At 30.9% G+C, this 18,305-nt stretch overlaps 1 protein-coding gene and 1 long non-coding RNA gene across 2 annotated transcripts; both read right to left on the bottom strand.

Annotated features, from left to right (window-relative positions):
• Positions 1-11,816: 11,816 nt before the first annotated feature.
• On the bottom strand, positions 11,817-12,960 carry LOC125813665 (glycine-rich protein DC9.1-like). Its single transcript, XM_049493116.1, has 4 exons — positions 12,864-12,960; positions 12,456-12,738; positions 12,113-12,260; positions 11,817-11,936 (listed from the first exon to the last, which is right to left on the bottom strand). Exons 1-4 carry the CDS (start codon positions 12,958-12,960, stop codon positions 11,817-11,819), a joined length of 648 nt encoding a protein of 215 aa, XP_049349073.1.
• Positions 12,961-14,961: 2,001 nt separating this feature from the next.
• Positions 14,962-15,689, bottom strand: LOC125813668 (uncharacterized). Its single transcript, XR_007442084.1, has 3 exons — positions 15,584-15,689; positions 15,437-15,500; positions 14,962-15,312 (listed from the first exon to the last, which is right to left on the bottom strand). It is a non-coding gene; the product is annotated as an uncharacterized LOC125813668 (long non-coding RNA).
• Positions 15,690-18,305: the final 2,616 nt, after the last annotated feature.

Here is an 18,305-nt window from a genome sequence, read left to right as displayed (position 1 = left end):
GTTCACTGTTTTGGTTGCATAATTACTACCCTAATTTCCATGCTCTTTGATTTCATTACATGCCTTCAAGGTGTTTGACAAAATGTCCAACTATGGAGAATTGATAAATTGATGTTTTAAAGCTTGAGTTATGAGATGTATGGAACTTCAAAGATGTGTTGATGACAAACTAAGCTTGTGTATATGTTCATTCCATACGTGAGATTGCATTAGAGCCTAATGAGAATTTCCTATATAAAGTGTTGCATGACCATGCCCGGTCCGGGGGAAAAGAACCGGACAACCATGTGAGAGGTTTATATCTCACCACCTAGGATGTTTGGGGTGTGACCAACATCAACCATGTGAGAGGTTTATATCTCACCACCTAGGATGCTTGGGGTGTGACCAACATCAACCATGTGAGGGGTTTATACCTTGCCACCAGGGTGTCCGGGTGTGAACGGCATCCCCCATCCTAAGTTGGGGTTATAGATTGGTTGGATCATGCATACACATATGATATCTACTATTAGTATAGATTTACTTAAACATGTTTTGACTTCACTTTGATCATGCATCCTCATATTGTTATTCATAATGCCTATGAAACTATTTCTTGTATTTCGATTGTGTCCTTGTTTATTGTTGTGTTGCACCCCGCATACTTAGTACATTCCAAGTACTAACGCATATTTTGCCTACATGATGTCACCATGTAGGGACCGGAGCTACTCTTGATCCTTCTCTCCATTCACGTGGCTAGTACGACGCTTATCCGAGTTTGTTGGTGAGTCCTCAATAATTCGAGGGCTATGTTATGTTTCTTACTCCTATGTTTTGAGACTTTAGCTTGCAATTGTATTTTAACTATGAGGGGAGCCGGTAATATGTCATGGCCCCCGTCCTATCTATGTATGTAGAGGTGTGAGTTGGACAAGTATTTTGTAAACGAGCTTGACTCTTATTCTATGATGTCATTTTGAAATGGTTTGCCTTAGTCCCTATTTCCCGTTAATTAATGTTGAATGTACTTCCGCGACCGATGAAGTGTGATGACAAGTTTGAGAGGCTTGTTTGGGGTTCCTTCGGGTTCCTCATTCGCCATGTCACGTCTAGGCCCTAGGCTTGGGTCGTGACAACATCACTACCTCTAGAGTCCATAATCAGTTCATAGGATAGGTTCATGAGAAGTGTTTCGAATTACCACTTAGATGATGAGTCACTGAATGAGTACTTCTATATAGGGCTGGATGGCAATGGAAGGGCTGTGTTGGATACTATTGCTAGAGGGTCATATGGTGAGTGCACTTTTGAGGAGATCGCTGAAAAACATGAGAGGATTTCCCAAAACAATAAGGCATGGAGCACTAGAAAGGAAAATACCGAAAAGAGCACGTTTGTTGTCCAAACTGCACCAAGTCAATCTAATGATGACATTCGTGAAGAGATGACTCAAATGAGGACATAACTAGGCTTGGTATTGAAACATGTGAGTGGAAATGTAGAAAAAGTGAATGCGGTAAATTATCTAACTAGAACTCCACCACCGCCAGTTGAGGAATGTTACTATGAGGAGGATACAAATTTGGTAAATGATCAAATGGGAGTACTTAAAGGAAACCAAGGTCGGAACTATGACAACTACAATCGTGAGGGAAACTATGTCCGGGATGGGAACTACAATCGTGATAAAACTAACAACCGGAACAACTATGGTAACAAGAATGAGAGAGTTGGGCCTATGTTCCACCGGGTAATAGAGATGCTGGTAATAGTATGACTCGCATTGAGGATATGATCCAAAAGGTGATGAAGAGGTTTGATGCGATAAATGAAAATGTGAAAAAGATGTGAAATGATTTATCTGGGATTGGTTAGAAGGTGGATGCCCCTGCAGTGTCAATAAAGCAACTCGAGCAGCAGTTTAGTCAATTGTCCACTATTGTAAACCCACGTCAGCCTGTCACACTTCCTAGAAACACCATCCAAAATCCGAAAAATGATGGGCATTGTATGATAGTCACTACTCACCGAGGAAAGCTGACCATTGACCCACCCATGCCGTCTGAGATTGAGAGAGTGATTCTAATTTTGGTGTTTGATATGTTGTTCTACTTTTTCTTTGAATTGAGGGATAGTAAAACTGCGAGAATTGTCCACTATAGGTTGATTTTCTCCATTTGGAAAAATCTTAGGAACCAACTCACTTTGTCTACTAGCATTATCAGTCCCATTCTAAATTTGATTTTTGCCTGTTATCGACATGATTGCTAACAAAGGTTTTTTTCCTGTACTTTTACTTTAGTTTCAAGATGAGATATTGCACCCATGTTTAAGCAAGTAAATCAGTAGTTTTTCACTTCTAAAAGTTATGTTTTGAACTCCCTCTTCATATATAAGATTATAATGGTGTTTTGACACCATTTAGTAAAATGGTCACGAAATTGTGTTCGGAAGAGTTCAAGTTTTTATGTTTGTTCTTTCATGCTATGCATTTCTTTTTGTTTCCATTATTTCCTTTGAATGTAGAATTTTATATCATATAAAATAATATCTCCTTCATATTTTGAAAGTAGTCTATATGAATCTCCTATACCATTCAACTTTGTTGAATTTAATTAGCTTCTGAAGACCAAATATCATTGTATGAAAATATGAAGGTCAAAATGTTATTTTTTATAGATCGTATATATTATATCCTAATATGGTTTTCTTATTGTAATTTGATTAGCATGTCATTCAAAAATGCCAGATAATCCAGTTATAGGTATAATGACTTTGCCATCTGCTTATCCTTGGATGATAAAACTCCTCCATTACATGTATGTGAACTCTCTTTCGTTTCGACTTTGTCATGGTTAGGTTCTTTCGTTTCCTTCTCAGTCTTGCCTTATATAAATATGCATGTATGGGTGTTCTTTATAGAGATGTTAGAAATGATACAGGGAGTTCTCTATTTTTTTTATGTGTTAATTATTTGCTTAACACTGCTATGTCTAATTGTAGTACCAACAGTAATGTATATGGTACTTTATACTTGAGATCATTTGATTGGATGGATATATTTGGGTTTGTTTTGTTACCATGTATATTTGATATATCTTTCTGAAGCAGACATGTGTATTATGATTATGTTCATAGTCTTTGATTGTTTTACTATCCGGATGTTTATTCCTTCATCTTCTTTGTTTCCACACTTTTTTGCTCTCTTTCAGAATTCTCAATAGTTTCTCGAGCTGTCTTCATCTTCTCAACCGGTGTTACAATATTCAAGTTTCCGCTCTCACCCTTGCCAACTCCTTCTCTCTTTTTCAATCTTTTTTAGGGTTTCGTTTTCCTGTCTGATATGACCTGATGAGGTTAGAGATCAGTAAGGGATAAGGATGAAAAGGATATAACTCAACTCTACTATTGAAAAAAATGGTGAAATTTTACTATGAGTTTGAAAAATTACTTTACAAATTTCATAGAATTGTCGAGTGTAAATTATAACAAAAAAGACGGTACATAATGTTTTTATTATTATAGATTCTGTTGTGCTTTTGGATCTTTTCTTACTTGATTCTGTATACACATGTTTTTTTTGAATGTTTGGAGTCAAAATTCTTGATTTTCTCCATAATGGCATCTTTGGGAGGTCATGAGGACATTTGAGAGGGGCTGTAGCGGGCCGACATTGTTTAAGAGATTTTTCCTCTTCTCCTAAGCTCTTTAACACTATGGATTAATATTTTCAAAGGTTAGTAATAAATTTTTGTTCAGGCAATTAATTTTTTTCACCTATTACCTGTTTTCTAGACTAGATTCGAGTGGACAAAAAAAAGTTATTTTAGCTCTTCCTAAAAATCAGGATGTGAAACAGGTTTTTATTAATAATTTTGTTATGTATTAGTGTGGTGAACATGTATATTAATAATAAGTAACTATGTTTGGAACTATAGTCAGAAGCATCTATACTTTGGTGATAAGTGAAGCAAGTTATATTTCGTTGTTTCCGGCTAATTGTGATTTCACTGCTAAAATATTTAATAATTTGACTGTTCCAAGCATTTGTAGTATAGAACTATAAGAGACATCATGGACCTATTGAAAGAAATGTCATATTTCTAACAATGTGATACTGAAGCAGTACTCAAGTAGAACAGGGAACTCCTTCTTCCAAACAAGCGAGTCCTGTATAATCAACCATCAGTGTTTTCAACACTCCTCTCAACTTTTTATTAAGAGCTCCACGTTTCTACAAGAGTTTGAGACCACTTGTTATGTCATGTGGTAGATTGGGTGTATTCAAGTAGAGGGGTATTTTTAAGACTATCAATAGTTTGAGGAAAAAACTAATAATTCATCAAGTTCAGGATGTTAATACTTCTCTCTTCTTTATATTGCATTATGAGAATAGCATTTCAAATTTCACCGCAATGACACAAGATAAGGTAAATTAATATCAATGACCTCCTTTGTAGGAGTTTAGCTATGGATAATAAGAAACACGGTAAGAAACATACGAGTAGAAAATTAAGAAAAATAAGAAGAAAATTAAATAAATTATATCCGGAATATAAACAACTTAATATCACAAAGACTGATAACGAAAAATTAAATCAATTAATAGATAATATATCTAAAATAGAATATAAATATATTCAATACTTAAAAATACAATGAATAACAAGAATAATGACTATAGACAAAAACTTAATGAAATAATTATAGCAAAACAACAAGAATTAGAACATAGACAAAATAGACTTAACAATAATATATTCGCAGGAATTTGTCATAAATCTATAATAGCACAAAGAAAGACTATTTTATATCTAGAAATACAAATAAATAACTTAGAATATAAACTACAACATAATTTATAAATGAATAAAGAAGAATACGCAATAGATGAAAAAACATATGAAAATTATGACGGATTAAAAATAAAGATAATATTTTCTAATCTAGGAAGAAAATATAAGAAAATAGGTGACAATATAAGTTTAATGTTAGAAAAAGAAACGGTAAAACTAGAAAATAATTTAACTGCTATGGTAAGAATAACAAAAGAAAATGAAGAAATAGATAGAAGAACGGAAATTGAAAAAATAAAACAACAAGAAAAAAAGGAAGTGCAACAATTAGAAGAAGTAAAAAATACTAAAATAATAGAGCTAGAAAAAGAGCTAGCAATATTAAAAGAAATGTATGAAATTAAACAAAAAGAAAAAGAACAAAAAATAAAATTAGCAAATGAGATAATTAAATTTAAAGAAAAATTGCAATTACAAGATGGATCAGAAGAAAAAGAAGAAAATAACCAAGATAATCTACACGAAATAAGAGTTGATGAAATAAACGATGATGATCTAGAACAACATTCGGAAACAAGCGAAACATATACAGAACTTTTAGCAAACATAGATAATACAAAGAATTTAGAAGTAATAATAGAAGATGTAGACATGGACGAAAAACCTAGCACATCAGGAGTAAAAAACCCAAAAAAATTAATCCAAAATATTATAATGAAAATTATGAACAATATGATAAAGAAAAAACTACATGGGATAAAAGATTAAGTAGAAAATGGACGCCTAAACCAATAACTGGACAACATGATTTTTTAGATTTAGACTGTGTAGCAGATATAAATAAAAGCATCCAATTATGGATAGGATACATATCAAAACAATTAATAGATAACAAGATAGTAATAACAGAGGTACCAAGATACATAGAAAGAACACTTATAGGAACAGTAAAATTATGGCTACAAAATTTAACAAGTGAAAGCTTAACAACTTTAAGAAATAATAAAAAATTTGATGGTGAAATAGCCACTACAACCATGGAAATATTATATAAATATGAAATAGCTATAAGAAATGAATTTAGTAGTATGACAACAGAGGTAGAAGAACAAAATAAAGAAAAAATCATAAATCGGAATCTAATGACAAAATTAGCAATATATAATATGTGTTACATAGATGAATATACATGTGCATTCAGAGAATACTATTATAAAGGAACATATAACATAGAAGAAAGTAAAGAAATAAAAATATTATATTTTACAAAATTATCAGAACCTTTTAATTCAAAAGTAATAAAAAGTTGGAATGAAGCAGAATTAACAGATACCTTAGGAGCTAGAATAAAATTCTTACAACGATGGTTTATGGAACTATGTGAAAAACATAAAGAAGAAATAAAAATGGAAAAAATATTAGTAAAAAACTTGGCATGTTGCAAAAATAAGACAACAACTCAATTTGGTTGTACGGATAGGTATTATAAAATAAAAAGAAATATAATAAAAAAATACAGATCAAAATATAAATATAAAAAACCAAGAAGAAGGTACTATGTAAAAAATTACAAAACCAAAAGACCATATAGACCAAAAAGAAAACTAATGGAATGTACTTGTTACAATTGTGGAAAATTAGGACATATAGCTAGAGATTGTAAATTACCTAAAAATCCAAAGAAAAAATAAATATCAGAAATAATAATAGACGATGAAAAATATACACAAATAGAATACGTAGATTATGAATTAGAAAGCAATGATAGTATATATGAATTATCGGAAAATGAAATAGATAATGACATAGAAATAGAATCAGTTAACGAATTCTATAATATAACAAATGACTGAAGCAGATATACAAACAATAAATAAAGAAGAACATCAAGACGAAGAATATTTAGAACAGAAAATAATATTTGATAATAGTATATATGAACAAATAAAAGGAAAAGAATTAGACCTAAGCGTAGCAAAAATATTCGAAATACCAACAGTAAGAAACTGGTTTAAACGACAAAAAGAAGAATATTATGTAGTAAGTCAAAGAGAACATATCATAGATTGCAAATACACTAAAGGAAAGACCAAAATACCAATAATAAATAAACGAATAATAAATAAAGAAATACAAGATATTAAGGCTAAGAATCCAATTAAATATGTACATTTAGGAGGAACAAAATATTAATAAAAGCATATTTTAGAGAAGGAATAGATACACCCATAGAAATATACTTAGCGGATGATAGAATTATACAACCCATAGAAAAAAGTATAATAAGTGCAGTAAGAGGTAACCTCATATACCAAAAATTTAAATTTATAATAAGTGCTAACTACTCAGTAGCAATAACTGACAGAAATATAGATAAATCACTAGTATTTATACTGGCAAATGTCAGGAATAGAATTAGCCCCAGAAAGTAAAATATTTACAGCTAGATGTAAAAACTTATATGTTCTAACAACAAACATAAAATAACAGCAAAAAATAAAATAGATAAAATAAAAATAGAAGATCCCTTTGAAAGGATAGTTACAGTCATAGATAAAAATGATTATAGTTATAATGAAATTGATATAGAAGAAGATTTAGAAATAGTAAAAGAAAGACTAAGCACATCGAAAAGAATAAACAATGAGATACCCCAAATATCATCAAAAATGAGTACCTCAAGGAGAATAGATAAAACCCCACAAAAATCAATGGAAGAAGATATAAAACCACATCATTACTACATAACAGGAATAATGGAACAATGAAAATATTTAATATTAATAGATACAGGACGAGAAGAAAACTATATTACAAGAGAATTAGTGACGGAAGATGAAATAATAACTATTGAACAATCATGCCCCGAACTACCAAAAGCATTAACGTATACCGAAGAAACTACAGAAAATGAAATAATCATTGGAGGAATACCAATAGTGATAAAATTCAAAATATCTCAAGGAAATGAAAATATCATTTTAGGAATAAAATGGCTAGAACAAGTAAAACCATATAATCTAGAAGACAAACAGTTAACAATAAATTATGAAAATAAAAGAGTAATAATAAAAAGACTTTAGTATAATAAAAATATGAAAATATATATACTTGCAAAGATAATAATAGAAGGATATTACAACCGATATTATACACCAATGATAATACGGGAGCAGAAGCTAATATATGTAAATATAATTGTTTACCAGAAGATAAGTGGGAAAAATTAAAAACACCGATAGTAGTAACAGATTTAATAATGAAGGAAGCATGGTCACATATAAGCAAAAAATATAAAAATACAAATATGGGATAAGTATTAACTATAGAAGAAATATATAACTTTGAATTAACTACAAAAGATATGCTATTAGGAATGCATTTTTAGAAAAATTATACCCACATATAATAACAAAAACACACTGGTGGTTCACGACACCGTGTAAACAAAAAATAGGAGCAAAAGAGTAAATAATAAAAAACGAAAAACAACAGAATGGATAAAAGGAAGTGAAAAAATTACACAAAAATTAGAAAATATAAAAGAAGAAGACCCTAAAATAGAATTAATTATATTCTCTATAGATAAAGTAAAAATAATCCAAGATAAGTTAGAATTATTATATAGGGAGGATCCTTTACAAGGATGGGAGAAACAAAAAACAAAAATAAAAATTGAGCTAATTGATAATAATAGTATAATAACCCAAAAACCATTAAAGTATAATTTTAATGATTTAACCAAATTTAAGATACATATAGAGAATTACTAGAAAAATGATATATACAAGAAAGCAATAGTAAGCATACAAGCCCGGCATTTATCGTAAATAAACATAGTGAACAAAAAAGAGGAAAAAGCAGAATGGTTATTGATTATAGAAATTTAAATGCAAAAACTAAAACATATAATTATCCATACCAAATAAAATACTAAAGATAAGACAAATACAAGGATATAATTATTTTAGCAAATTTGATTGTAAATCAGGATTTTATCACTTAAAACTAGAAGAAGAATCTAAAAAACTAACAACATTCACTGTACCACAAGGATTTTATGAATGGAATGTATTACCATTTGGATATAAAAACGCACCAGGTAGATATCAACACTTTATGGACAATTACTTTAAACAAATAGAAAATTGTGTAGTGTACATGATGATATATTATTATATTCTAAAACACAAGATGAACATATAAGATTATTAGAAAAATTTATACACATCATAGAATATTCAGGTATAAGTCTAAGTAAAAAGAAAGCTAATATAATGAAAAATCAAATATAATTCTTAGGAATACAAATTGATAAAAACGGAATAAAAATGCAAAAACATATAGTACAAAAAATAATTAACTAAAATGAAACTAGATACAAAAAAGAAATTACAATCATTCTTAGGACTAGTAAATCAAGTAAGAGAATACATACCAAAATTAGCAGAGAATTTAAAACCACTACAACAAAAATTAAAGAAAGATATAGAATATCAGTTTGATAAAAAAGACCAAATACAATACAAAAGGTAAAATTATTATGTAAAACTACCTAAACTCTACTTTCCGGATGAAAACAAAAAAATTTACTTATATAATAGAATCAGATGCGAGTGAAAAAGTTATGGAGGAATATTAAAATAAGGTATGATGACATAGATAGAACATCATTGAGTATTATTCAGGAACATTTAATAATACAGAAATAAAATGGGAAATAAATAGAAAAGAATTATATTCAGTATATAAGTGTTTATTATCATTTGAACCATATATTGTATATAATAAATGTATTATAAGAACAAATAATACACAAGTAAAATGGTGGCTAACAGGAAAAATACAAGATTCGGTAACAACAAAAGAAATAAGGAGATTGGTATTAAATATATTAAATTTTACATTTACAATTAAGGTAATAAAAACTGATAAGAATGTTATTGCAGATTACTTATCAAGACAATCTAGTTCATAATGATCTAATATGAATTTAATCAATTATGAATATGATAGGAAGGAATAATTTGAAATAAAAAATCTGTATAATAAAGAACATGACTACATACATGCATGATGAAATGATAAAAAAAACTACGAAACTTTAATCTTATATGTACTTAAAAATATAGAAATAATCCAATTAAGAAGAATAATATGTGAAAAAATATTTAATGATTACGAATCAGAAGATATATTAAATCAAGAATGGTATGAAATAGACCTACATGATTTAGACTTCGAAAGAATAGAATGGTATGATTTAGAAATAAATTCAGATTAAAATGAACTACGAATATTTACAATATTGGATAAAATCTATGGAAGATATAAAACTCTTAGAACAATTAATGGAGGAAAATTTATATATGTACCAAAGAACCGAAGATATGTTATATCTAGAATACATCATAAATAATATTAAAAAAATATTCAGATTAAAACAACTATCGGAAGAATATTACAATAAATAGGATATCAAGATTAAGACACTTAGCAAAAGAATACTACAATAAAATCTTTAAAATAAAATACGCACCTACCACACTACCACCTACCACACTACCACTTTCATGAATCCCCCAACTACCAGTTCCGCTACGAAAAATGGTAGTCTTCGTAAGAGTTAGGTGCTATTGTAGGATTTATCGACTAAGGTCTTTGGGTTTAATATACCCTTACGTTGCTTTTGATTTCCTCTTTGTGTGAATATCTAGTTATCTTTAATTTCTTGTCTTTCGATTTCCGCATTTTATTGTAATTCCCTTTTGAGAATTACATCATATATCGTTATACAACTCCACACAATTTAGCATGAGACACACGTGCAACACACGTGCCCAGGACTAGTTAAATAATAAATAAAGACTAAATGAAAAGAAAATAGTGAGGTAACAATGTAATCACACCAAATCGATCGTTACATAAAATGGGTCTTTTCTTCGTTACCTAACTATGAGTTTAAACAATACAATATGATACAATAGAATTTAAGTAACCATCAAAACAAACATTGTATTTAAATTAAAAATACAATACAATACAATGATAACAACCATCCAAACAAGGTAAATACGGGAGACGATATGTGAGAGTGTAGTTTTATTTAGTTGGGAAAATGGGAAAAAAAACACAAGTATACCATTTAAAAAATAAAATAACACCTATATAACAATAGTTTACCTGTTTTTCAAATATAGCAGTAAAACTCATACAAAACACAATTTTAAAAAAAAAGTATGTACGTGTGAAATCATGATTGTTGATGATATTTCCTTGACTTTCACTTTCTCCCAAATTGTTTTACAAACTTTACGATTCTCTCTTCTTCCAATACATAATTTGTTTCTCTTTCATCACGATGTAAAATTTAAAAAAATTCATCATCTGATGCATCACAATTATCATTGAACAACAAATTATCAGTTTAATTAGTTTCATTTCCCAACAATTCCAACACAATCTAAAAAAACATGAGGGCTCTTATAATTTCTTGTCTTTTCATCTTATTAGGGTAGATTGTATTCTGAATTCGGAGGGGTTGGAGGAGGGGAAGTATATTCGTTCGTCCAATGTACTATAAATTACTAGTCTTCTCACGTCAAATGATGAAAAAAATATATTTTAAAAAGTTAGTTGGTTAAGGTTTACATACTTAAGATTTCAAGAAGCAAAAAGCATCATATAATTAGGGATGGGAGAGTAGTTTAATAATAAGTTATGAAATAAGAAGAAACATATGTTCATCATCAACAACGTACAACATACTAAAAAAATATGCATTATGAACGTACAACATATTAAAAGAAAACATGCATTATGAAAATATGTTATCACAATATAGTGTATTATATTGTATAAGAAAATATTACATGACCAACCATACTTATGAACTGAAGACGTTTTATTCATACCATTTTTATTGCAAGGTTTAGAGTAGCAAGACTATTATTATTATATATCTTGCCACTATATATGCTCAACGATTTTGTAATATTACATGATAGATTGGTTGTGAGGCAATTGGCTAGTGACTTATTCATGGCCTCCACCTGGAGGGTTATATTCGCCAAACGGGGGTTTATACTTGTCATGTGGGGGATTGTGTTCGTCACTTGGAGGGTTGTATCCGTCATATGGGGGCCAGTGGAGGATCTACCTTGTGCATAATGGGTGCTTAAGCACCCACTGCCTTTTGTGACAAACAGTAATATTTATGTATAAAAAATTAGTATTTCATTGAAATGTATTAATTGAGCACCCATCTTAAGTAGTAATTTTTGAGCTAAAAACGCTGAGCACCCATAATATAAAATTTCTGGATCCGCCACTGGTGGGGGCTTATATTCGCCACTTGAAGGCTTATATCCATTGTTATATTCATCATGTGGAGATTCATATTCACCACCAGGAGATTTATATCCATCACCATGTTGTTTATATCCATTATATTCACCATGTGGGGGCTTATATTCGCCACTTGGAGGCTTATATCCATTGTTATATTCATCATGTAGAGGTTCATATTCACCACCAGGAGATTTATATCCATTGTTATATTCACCATGTGGGGGCTTATATTCGCCACTTGGAGGCTTATATCCATTGTTATATTCATCATGTGGAGGTTTATATTCACCACCAGGAGATTTATATCCATTGTTATATTCACCATGTGGGGGCTTATATTCATCACCGGGAGAATTATATCCGTCACGTGGAGTGTTATATCCCCACCCAAGATATTTATATCCGTTGTTATATTCACCATGTGGAGATTTATATGCGTTGTTATAATCACCATATGGGGGTTTATATCCACTACCATGTGGAGGATAATATCCGTCACCAGGAAATTTATATCCATTTTTATATTCGCCACGTCTATCACCTAGATATCCGTCAATGTCATTATATCCATCATCGTGTACATCATTCTTATAATCCAATTTCATTGCTACAAATATCAAATGTGAAATTTAAAAATTAGCATTACATTCATATATATATAAATATCAAATAATTAGATAAGAAATCCAATATTTCAAAGAAATAAATAGTGAAAGGAAAAAGTAATCTTACGGGTCTCAGCCAACTCTCTAGCTACAACCTCAAAGCTTATCATTGAAAAGATTGCCAAAAAAATGCCAAGAAATAAAAATGCCTTGGAACCCATCATTTTTTTTTCTTCAAAGCTTAGTTATATTAATTAAAGGATGAAGAAATTGATGCAAACATTGGGTTATATTTATAATATAAGAATTGAATGTATTGGAGATTGATAAACTGTCACTTATCACTTATCTTGACCAACTGCCATGCCATATAATTGATTATATTTTCTTCGTTTTAATTTATTTTTATATTTTTTTTTAATTGAACGTAGTATAGGACCACAATATTTATCTACATTTACATTTGTGATGTACACTAAATAAAATAACTTTTAATAGTTAAAAATAAAATAAGCATATATTATTTAATTATAATTAAATAATACTCTCTCCGTTTATTTTTACTTGTCGTTGTTTGACTTGGTACACCCCTTAAGAAAACAATTATTGATATATGTATTTTATCAAACTATTCCTATTAAATGTTGTTTAGTATTAGGTCTTTGATATGTAGAATAAGTATTTAATGTCGAGGGTAAAACATGGAAAAAAATAATTGTCTTTTCTTGATAGGTCAAAAGTGACAAGTAAAAATAAAAGTCTATCTTAGAAATAAGTGGCAAGTAAAAGCAATAGAGGGAGTAATAAATATTTTGATAAACACATATTTTATCCTATGATGGGAGTGAATCTCAAACAAAAGATGAAATGTTTTTGTTAAATATAATTTTACTACTTAACTAAAATCTCTAAGAGTAATAAAGAACTAAAAATTATGATTAAATTTATCATAATGTAAATTTGTACATATTTTTTACGTAAATTTGTTTTTCTCAAGTTCTTTTTTTTGGGAAAATTTTGAATAAACGCAAACTACTACTCTAATACTAATAAAAGAACTTAAATATCTTTACTTAAACACAAACTGCTATAACTATAAATAATTCGAAAACACGTTTTAAAATACGTAAATTTTAGAAGTTCCCTAAATCGATTCTAATTGCTAAAAAAATATTTATTGCGTAAGTTTTCTACTTCATATATTTGAAGTATTGCTATCATTTTTGGTGGTAGGTGATCGATAAGTATCTTATATCTTTAATTATACGTTTTAAATTTAAAATATATGAGATAAGATTACTTTTAATAGACAACACTTGAACCCTAAAGCGGAACATTCCTGTTAGAGCCAAAAGTAGAGTTGGGACGTCGGATTTATCTTGAATCTAATATTTTTTATGTGAAGAAAAAACTTCATAAATAAGAATTTATTAAAATTGCAACAAATGAGATATCTAAATTCATAACTTTAAAAATACAATTAGCTCAATGCTAAGATCCTTGACCATTCAACTCATAAAGTTTAAATTTCAAATTTGTCTCTATTTATTATGTTAATTTGAATCAATTCATTTGCTTAAATGTGTTCATAGAACACATCAAAGTAACCAAAGTCGCTTACGTACATGCACTTACAAATTAACCAACCTAAAAAACATAGATTTGATAGTAATTACTCCCTCCATTCCATATTAATTGAATTTTTTAGGTGTTTCACATCCTTTAAGAAAAGTAGATTAAGACATAAATTGAACATAGTTTTCCATTTTTACCTTTATTAATTATTGTCAAATTTCTGATTAAAATAACTAAATAGTAATTAACCACTAATTCCATTATTAACTAATAAAGGGTAAAATTGGAAGAACACTCTAAATCTAGTCTTGAAAACCGAACAATTAAATTAATTTAAAAAATGAAAAATGACTCAACTATTCAATTAAGGAGCATCAAACAACACTAAGGGCTCATTTGGATGTGATATAGAATCATAATTTCAAATCAAATTAATTTGAAATTGAAATTTTGTTTGGACATTTAATTTGAATTTCTCAAATTGTATTTTTTTTTTTGTATAAAATTCAGCAAAAGAAAATGTGCCCAAATTAATTTATTGTGTTGTGTAATTAAAAATTATATTTATGTGATTTTTTTGACAGGAAAACATAGACTTCACAGTAAAATAATATATAAATTTATCTTTTGGAGAAGTGAAGAGATAATAGTGATACAAAACTAAAATGTAAAGCTCGATGAGAGATGAAACAGCAAAATTTGGTTTCCAAGTTACAAGCAAAGCAACCAACAAAGCCATTAAATTATATGCCCTTCAAGGGTTAGCTCATCATTAAATGTTGAGAGCTCTAATTAACCACACTTGACTTTGATAAAACCCAAAAATTGAAAAAGAAAACACTTAAAAGAAATAAATCCCAGAAAGAGACTTGTACAGTTAAAACACAAGCCGCCTTCTGACTAGTTGGATGGTAGACCATTGAAAAACCCCAGCAAAGGAAGATTATCCCCAATTATCAGATTCTAGTCTCCAGTGCTAATATTATCTTCTTCCTTGGACCCTGAAACAACCAAAACGGAATAAAGCTTTCAATCAGCACGTAATAGAAAAGACCACTGCCTTCAAATGAAAAACAGAAAGTCACAATCTTCAAATGAATTCTCATACAAAATTATGATACTTACCATTGGTATTCCTATAGCTTTTGAGATCTTCATCTGTCATGTGCACAAGAGCAGCCATATCAACCTGCAAGAAAAGAACAGGGAAAGGTGAATGCTGCAGGACTTCAAACTAAATTAAGAAGGAAAGAACAGCAGTGATTTACATACTTCTTCAGCTTGAAATGTAATAGCATACTTCTCAAGACCCAATGACTGTAGAAAATTATCCACTGATTCCGCCTGCACCAAATGTATAAACCTTTACATATAAGAGCAGTCCACAGGGTACGCTGGAATAGCAAATGAGCATGCTTGAGTAGTTTTCACCCATTTTTGTTTATTATGTGATTATATTAGCTGATAACATCAGGGTAAAGAACCAGAGTCCTGAGACGAGTAGAATGAGCACCGACAGGCACAACCACCGATTACACAGTAGTAAGAAATGCAGATCAGAAGGTCTAATTGCACATGAAAAATTAAAGAAGATAAAGAAATATGGGATGTGCAGATCAAATGCAATACGCTCACCACACATGATCTCACTAAACAGCATTAAGGTAGCAGCAATGAAAAATGCTGCAAAACATGTGAAAGTGTGTTGAAAGACGTTGAATGGTAAGACTAGAAAGAAATCATAGGATCTATATGAAGTTTTATAGATAACAATAACAGTTCTAGTTTAATTCCTGTTTCTACTGTAAACCAGCACAGACGAAAGTGGAGTTGCCGAATGCGAGCATGAAAGGTGTGGGATTTGACTAGACCATGAAATTCACAAATGAGTTGGGGATAAACTTTGGACATAAGTTCACACCTGTGGTGCATGCCACAATGTTGTTAAAAAGCTGGGACTTAATTACAGAGACGTTACCTTCAAGGTAAGTGCAGTGTACATCGAGCACTTAGGTTTAAGAAAACACTTAATAGACCCAAGTCGTGCACCAAGATGCCCACCTGATGAGGGGTAGCATGAAATAATGAATATAAACTAACAAACAGGCAAAGCACCAAAGGTCATGGGCCTCGAGGTCGACGGCAATAAAGTGGGATGAAAACCAAGGGAGACAGCTTTTAGTGATTTCTTCCCATATGTCAAAGCCTTGGTGGGGGGAGATTGACTTGATATCTGCACCAGGGGAAGGTAGCAGGTATCTAGTAGAATAGTGTAGGCATGTGAAACTGGCCAGGACACCACTGTTCTGAAAAAAATTGAATCTACTTGACAAAATGATATATTAGTGATTGTAAATAGTAAATTTAAAATGTAGCATGACAAAATTTATTCATTAATTTGAATTAGACAATTAAATAGTACTTTTGGATCAGAATTAGTGATTTTTGTGATTTCTGGACTAGATTGACATGATTTTTATTTCAAATATTTCTTCTCAATGCAGGCTTTTCCATATATAATTGTTGTTTGTAATCAAGGACAACTTTATGTATGTATTGCTTCCTTTATGTGCAAACTCCATGAGATACAAAAAGTACTAGGTCGTCAGTCCATATTACTCTTTCCAAACTATGATAGGCTTTTATTTTTTCTTTTAATTTTCTGAAAGAAAATTTCAGTAAATTTTGCTCCAAACAAAAAAACACTACGTCAATCCCTAGGAAATAGACCACATTAAATTTCAGCTTGAGGATGCCACCTGCATAAAACCACCTTATCAAGGAAATAGGGGGGAAATGTGGAGGGATAGAAACGGAAGAAGATACTCTTCCCAAAAATCACCTGAAATAGGCCAGAATTAAGGTAAAAAGGTTCTCTGGAGAAGAATCCGAGTAGTGTTGAGATCGAGCAGAGCTTTGAAATGCAGATATGGTGTGAAAGCCCTCTGGTGATGAAAGTCACTGGGCCAGATGAAGGCAATTTCAACCAGAACCCTAATCGCTATTTTGGAGAAGTTTCACAGTGTTTTGGAGATAGTAAGAGACTCACCCTATTCTGATGAAAGGTGTGTCGAAATCAGTTTTTGTAGGAGATAAAGAGTTAAATTCAGGGGCGAATCTAGGATTTCTAGATCATGGGTGCACCACTGAGAAAAAATTAGGAAGTGTGAACTGATACCTAGCCCTCAAAACCTTTTATGCTTTAACCGTGGTGCACTTGCGGGAAACTCCTTGCCGAGGGCCTGTGCACCCCCGGGATTAGTCGGGGCTCAAAGAGACTCGGACACCCGGTGCAAATCAAAAAAAAAAAAACCTTTTATGCTTTGACAATTCAGAGGCGAACCTAGAATTTCTTGAGCATGGGTGCACCACTAAAAAAAAAGGAAACAAGGTGTTAAGTGGGAATTGATCCCTAGTCCTCATGGTGAATAACTCAACATCCAACTAAGTGCACTTTTTGGCCTTCTTGTAGAGTGGGTGCCAGAATATTATATTATACCAATTTTAAAACATATATACATAAAATACCTTATTTTACGGAGACAAAATGGATTCTCGTGACCATATTTTGCATATAAATTAGCCCCTAGAGTTGATGACCAAGTGACAAGGCATGGGGAAGTCCCCTTTCTGAATCTGGCAAGTGGCCAACACCATAGGGTGAGGAGTATATCTGACTTCAACATTTCCCATAAAGCAATGAAGAATGACATTGGAATCCATCAGGGCCTAATAGAACCTCACTATGGAATTTTTATTTCTTCAGGATCAATAACTTCAGCCCCCTCCACTTTGAGGATTTCAATGGAGTTGAATCTTCTGTGAGCATTGGCTATTTCCGTGGAAGTACTTGGTGTTTTTGTCACCATTTTTGACCCATTGTACCCTGGATTTCCACCTCCAGCAATTTCCTCATTTCTGGACACTTCTTCAAACTCCATAGCCAGCTGAATTTTCTGCAAATGTTCATCATCTATCAAAAGTCTGAGTTCCT

This window comes from Solanum verrucosum, unplaced genomic scaffold (assembly GCF_900185275.1).
Source record: "Solanum verrucosum unplaced genomic scaffold, falcon-dt-bn FXZP01000272.1, whole genome shotgun sequence".
Classification (NCBI taxonomy): domain Eukaryota; kingdom Viridiplantae; phylum Streptophyta; class Magnoliopsida; order Solanales; family Solanaceae; genus Solanum; species Solanum verrucosum.
The sequence above is the reverse complement of the archived record's forward strand: the minus strand, read 5'-3'. Positions and strand labels throughout refer to the sequence as shown.

Excerpts from the sequence above, each read along its gene's own strand:
- LOC125813665 (XM_049493116.1), bottom strand. The coding sequence starts at position 12,960 with ATGATGGGTTCCAAGGCATTTTTATTTCTTGGCATTTTTTTGGCAATC. Across the intron at positions 12,739-12,863 it reads TAGAGAGTTGGCTGAGACCC|CAATGAAATTGGATTATAAG; the intron begins GTAAGATTACTT and ends TGATATTTGTAG. Across the intron at positions 11,937-12,112 it reads GCGAATATAAGCCCCCACCA|ATCCTCCACTGGCCCCCATA; the intron begins GTGGCGGATCCA and ends TGCACAAGGTAG.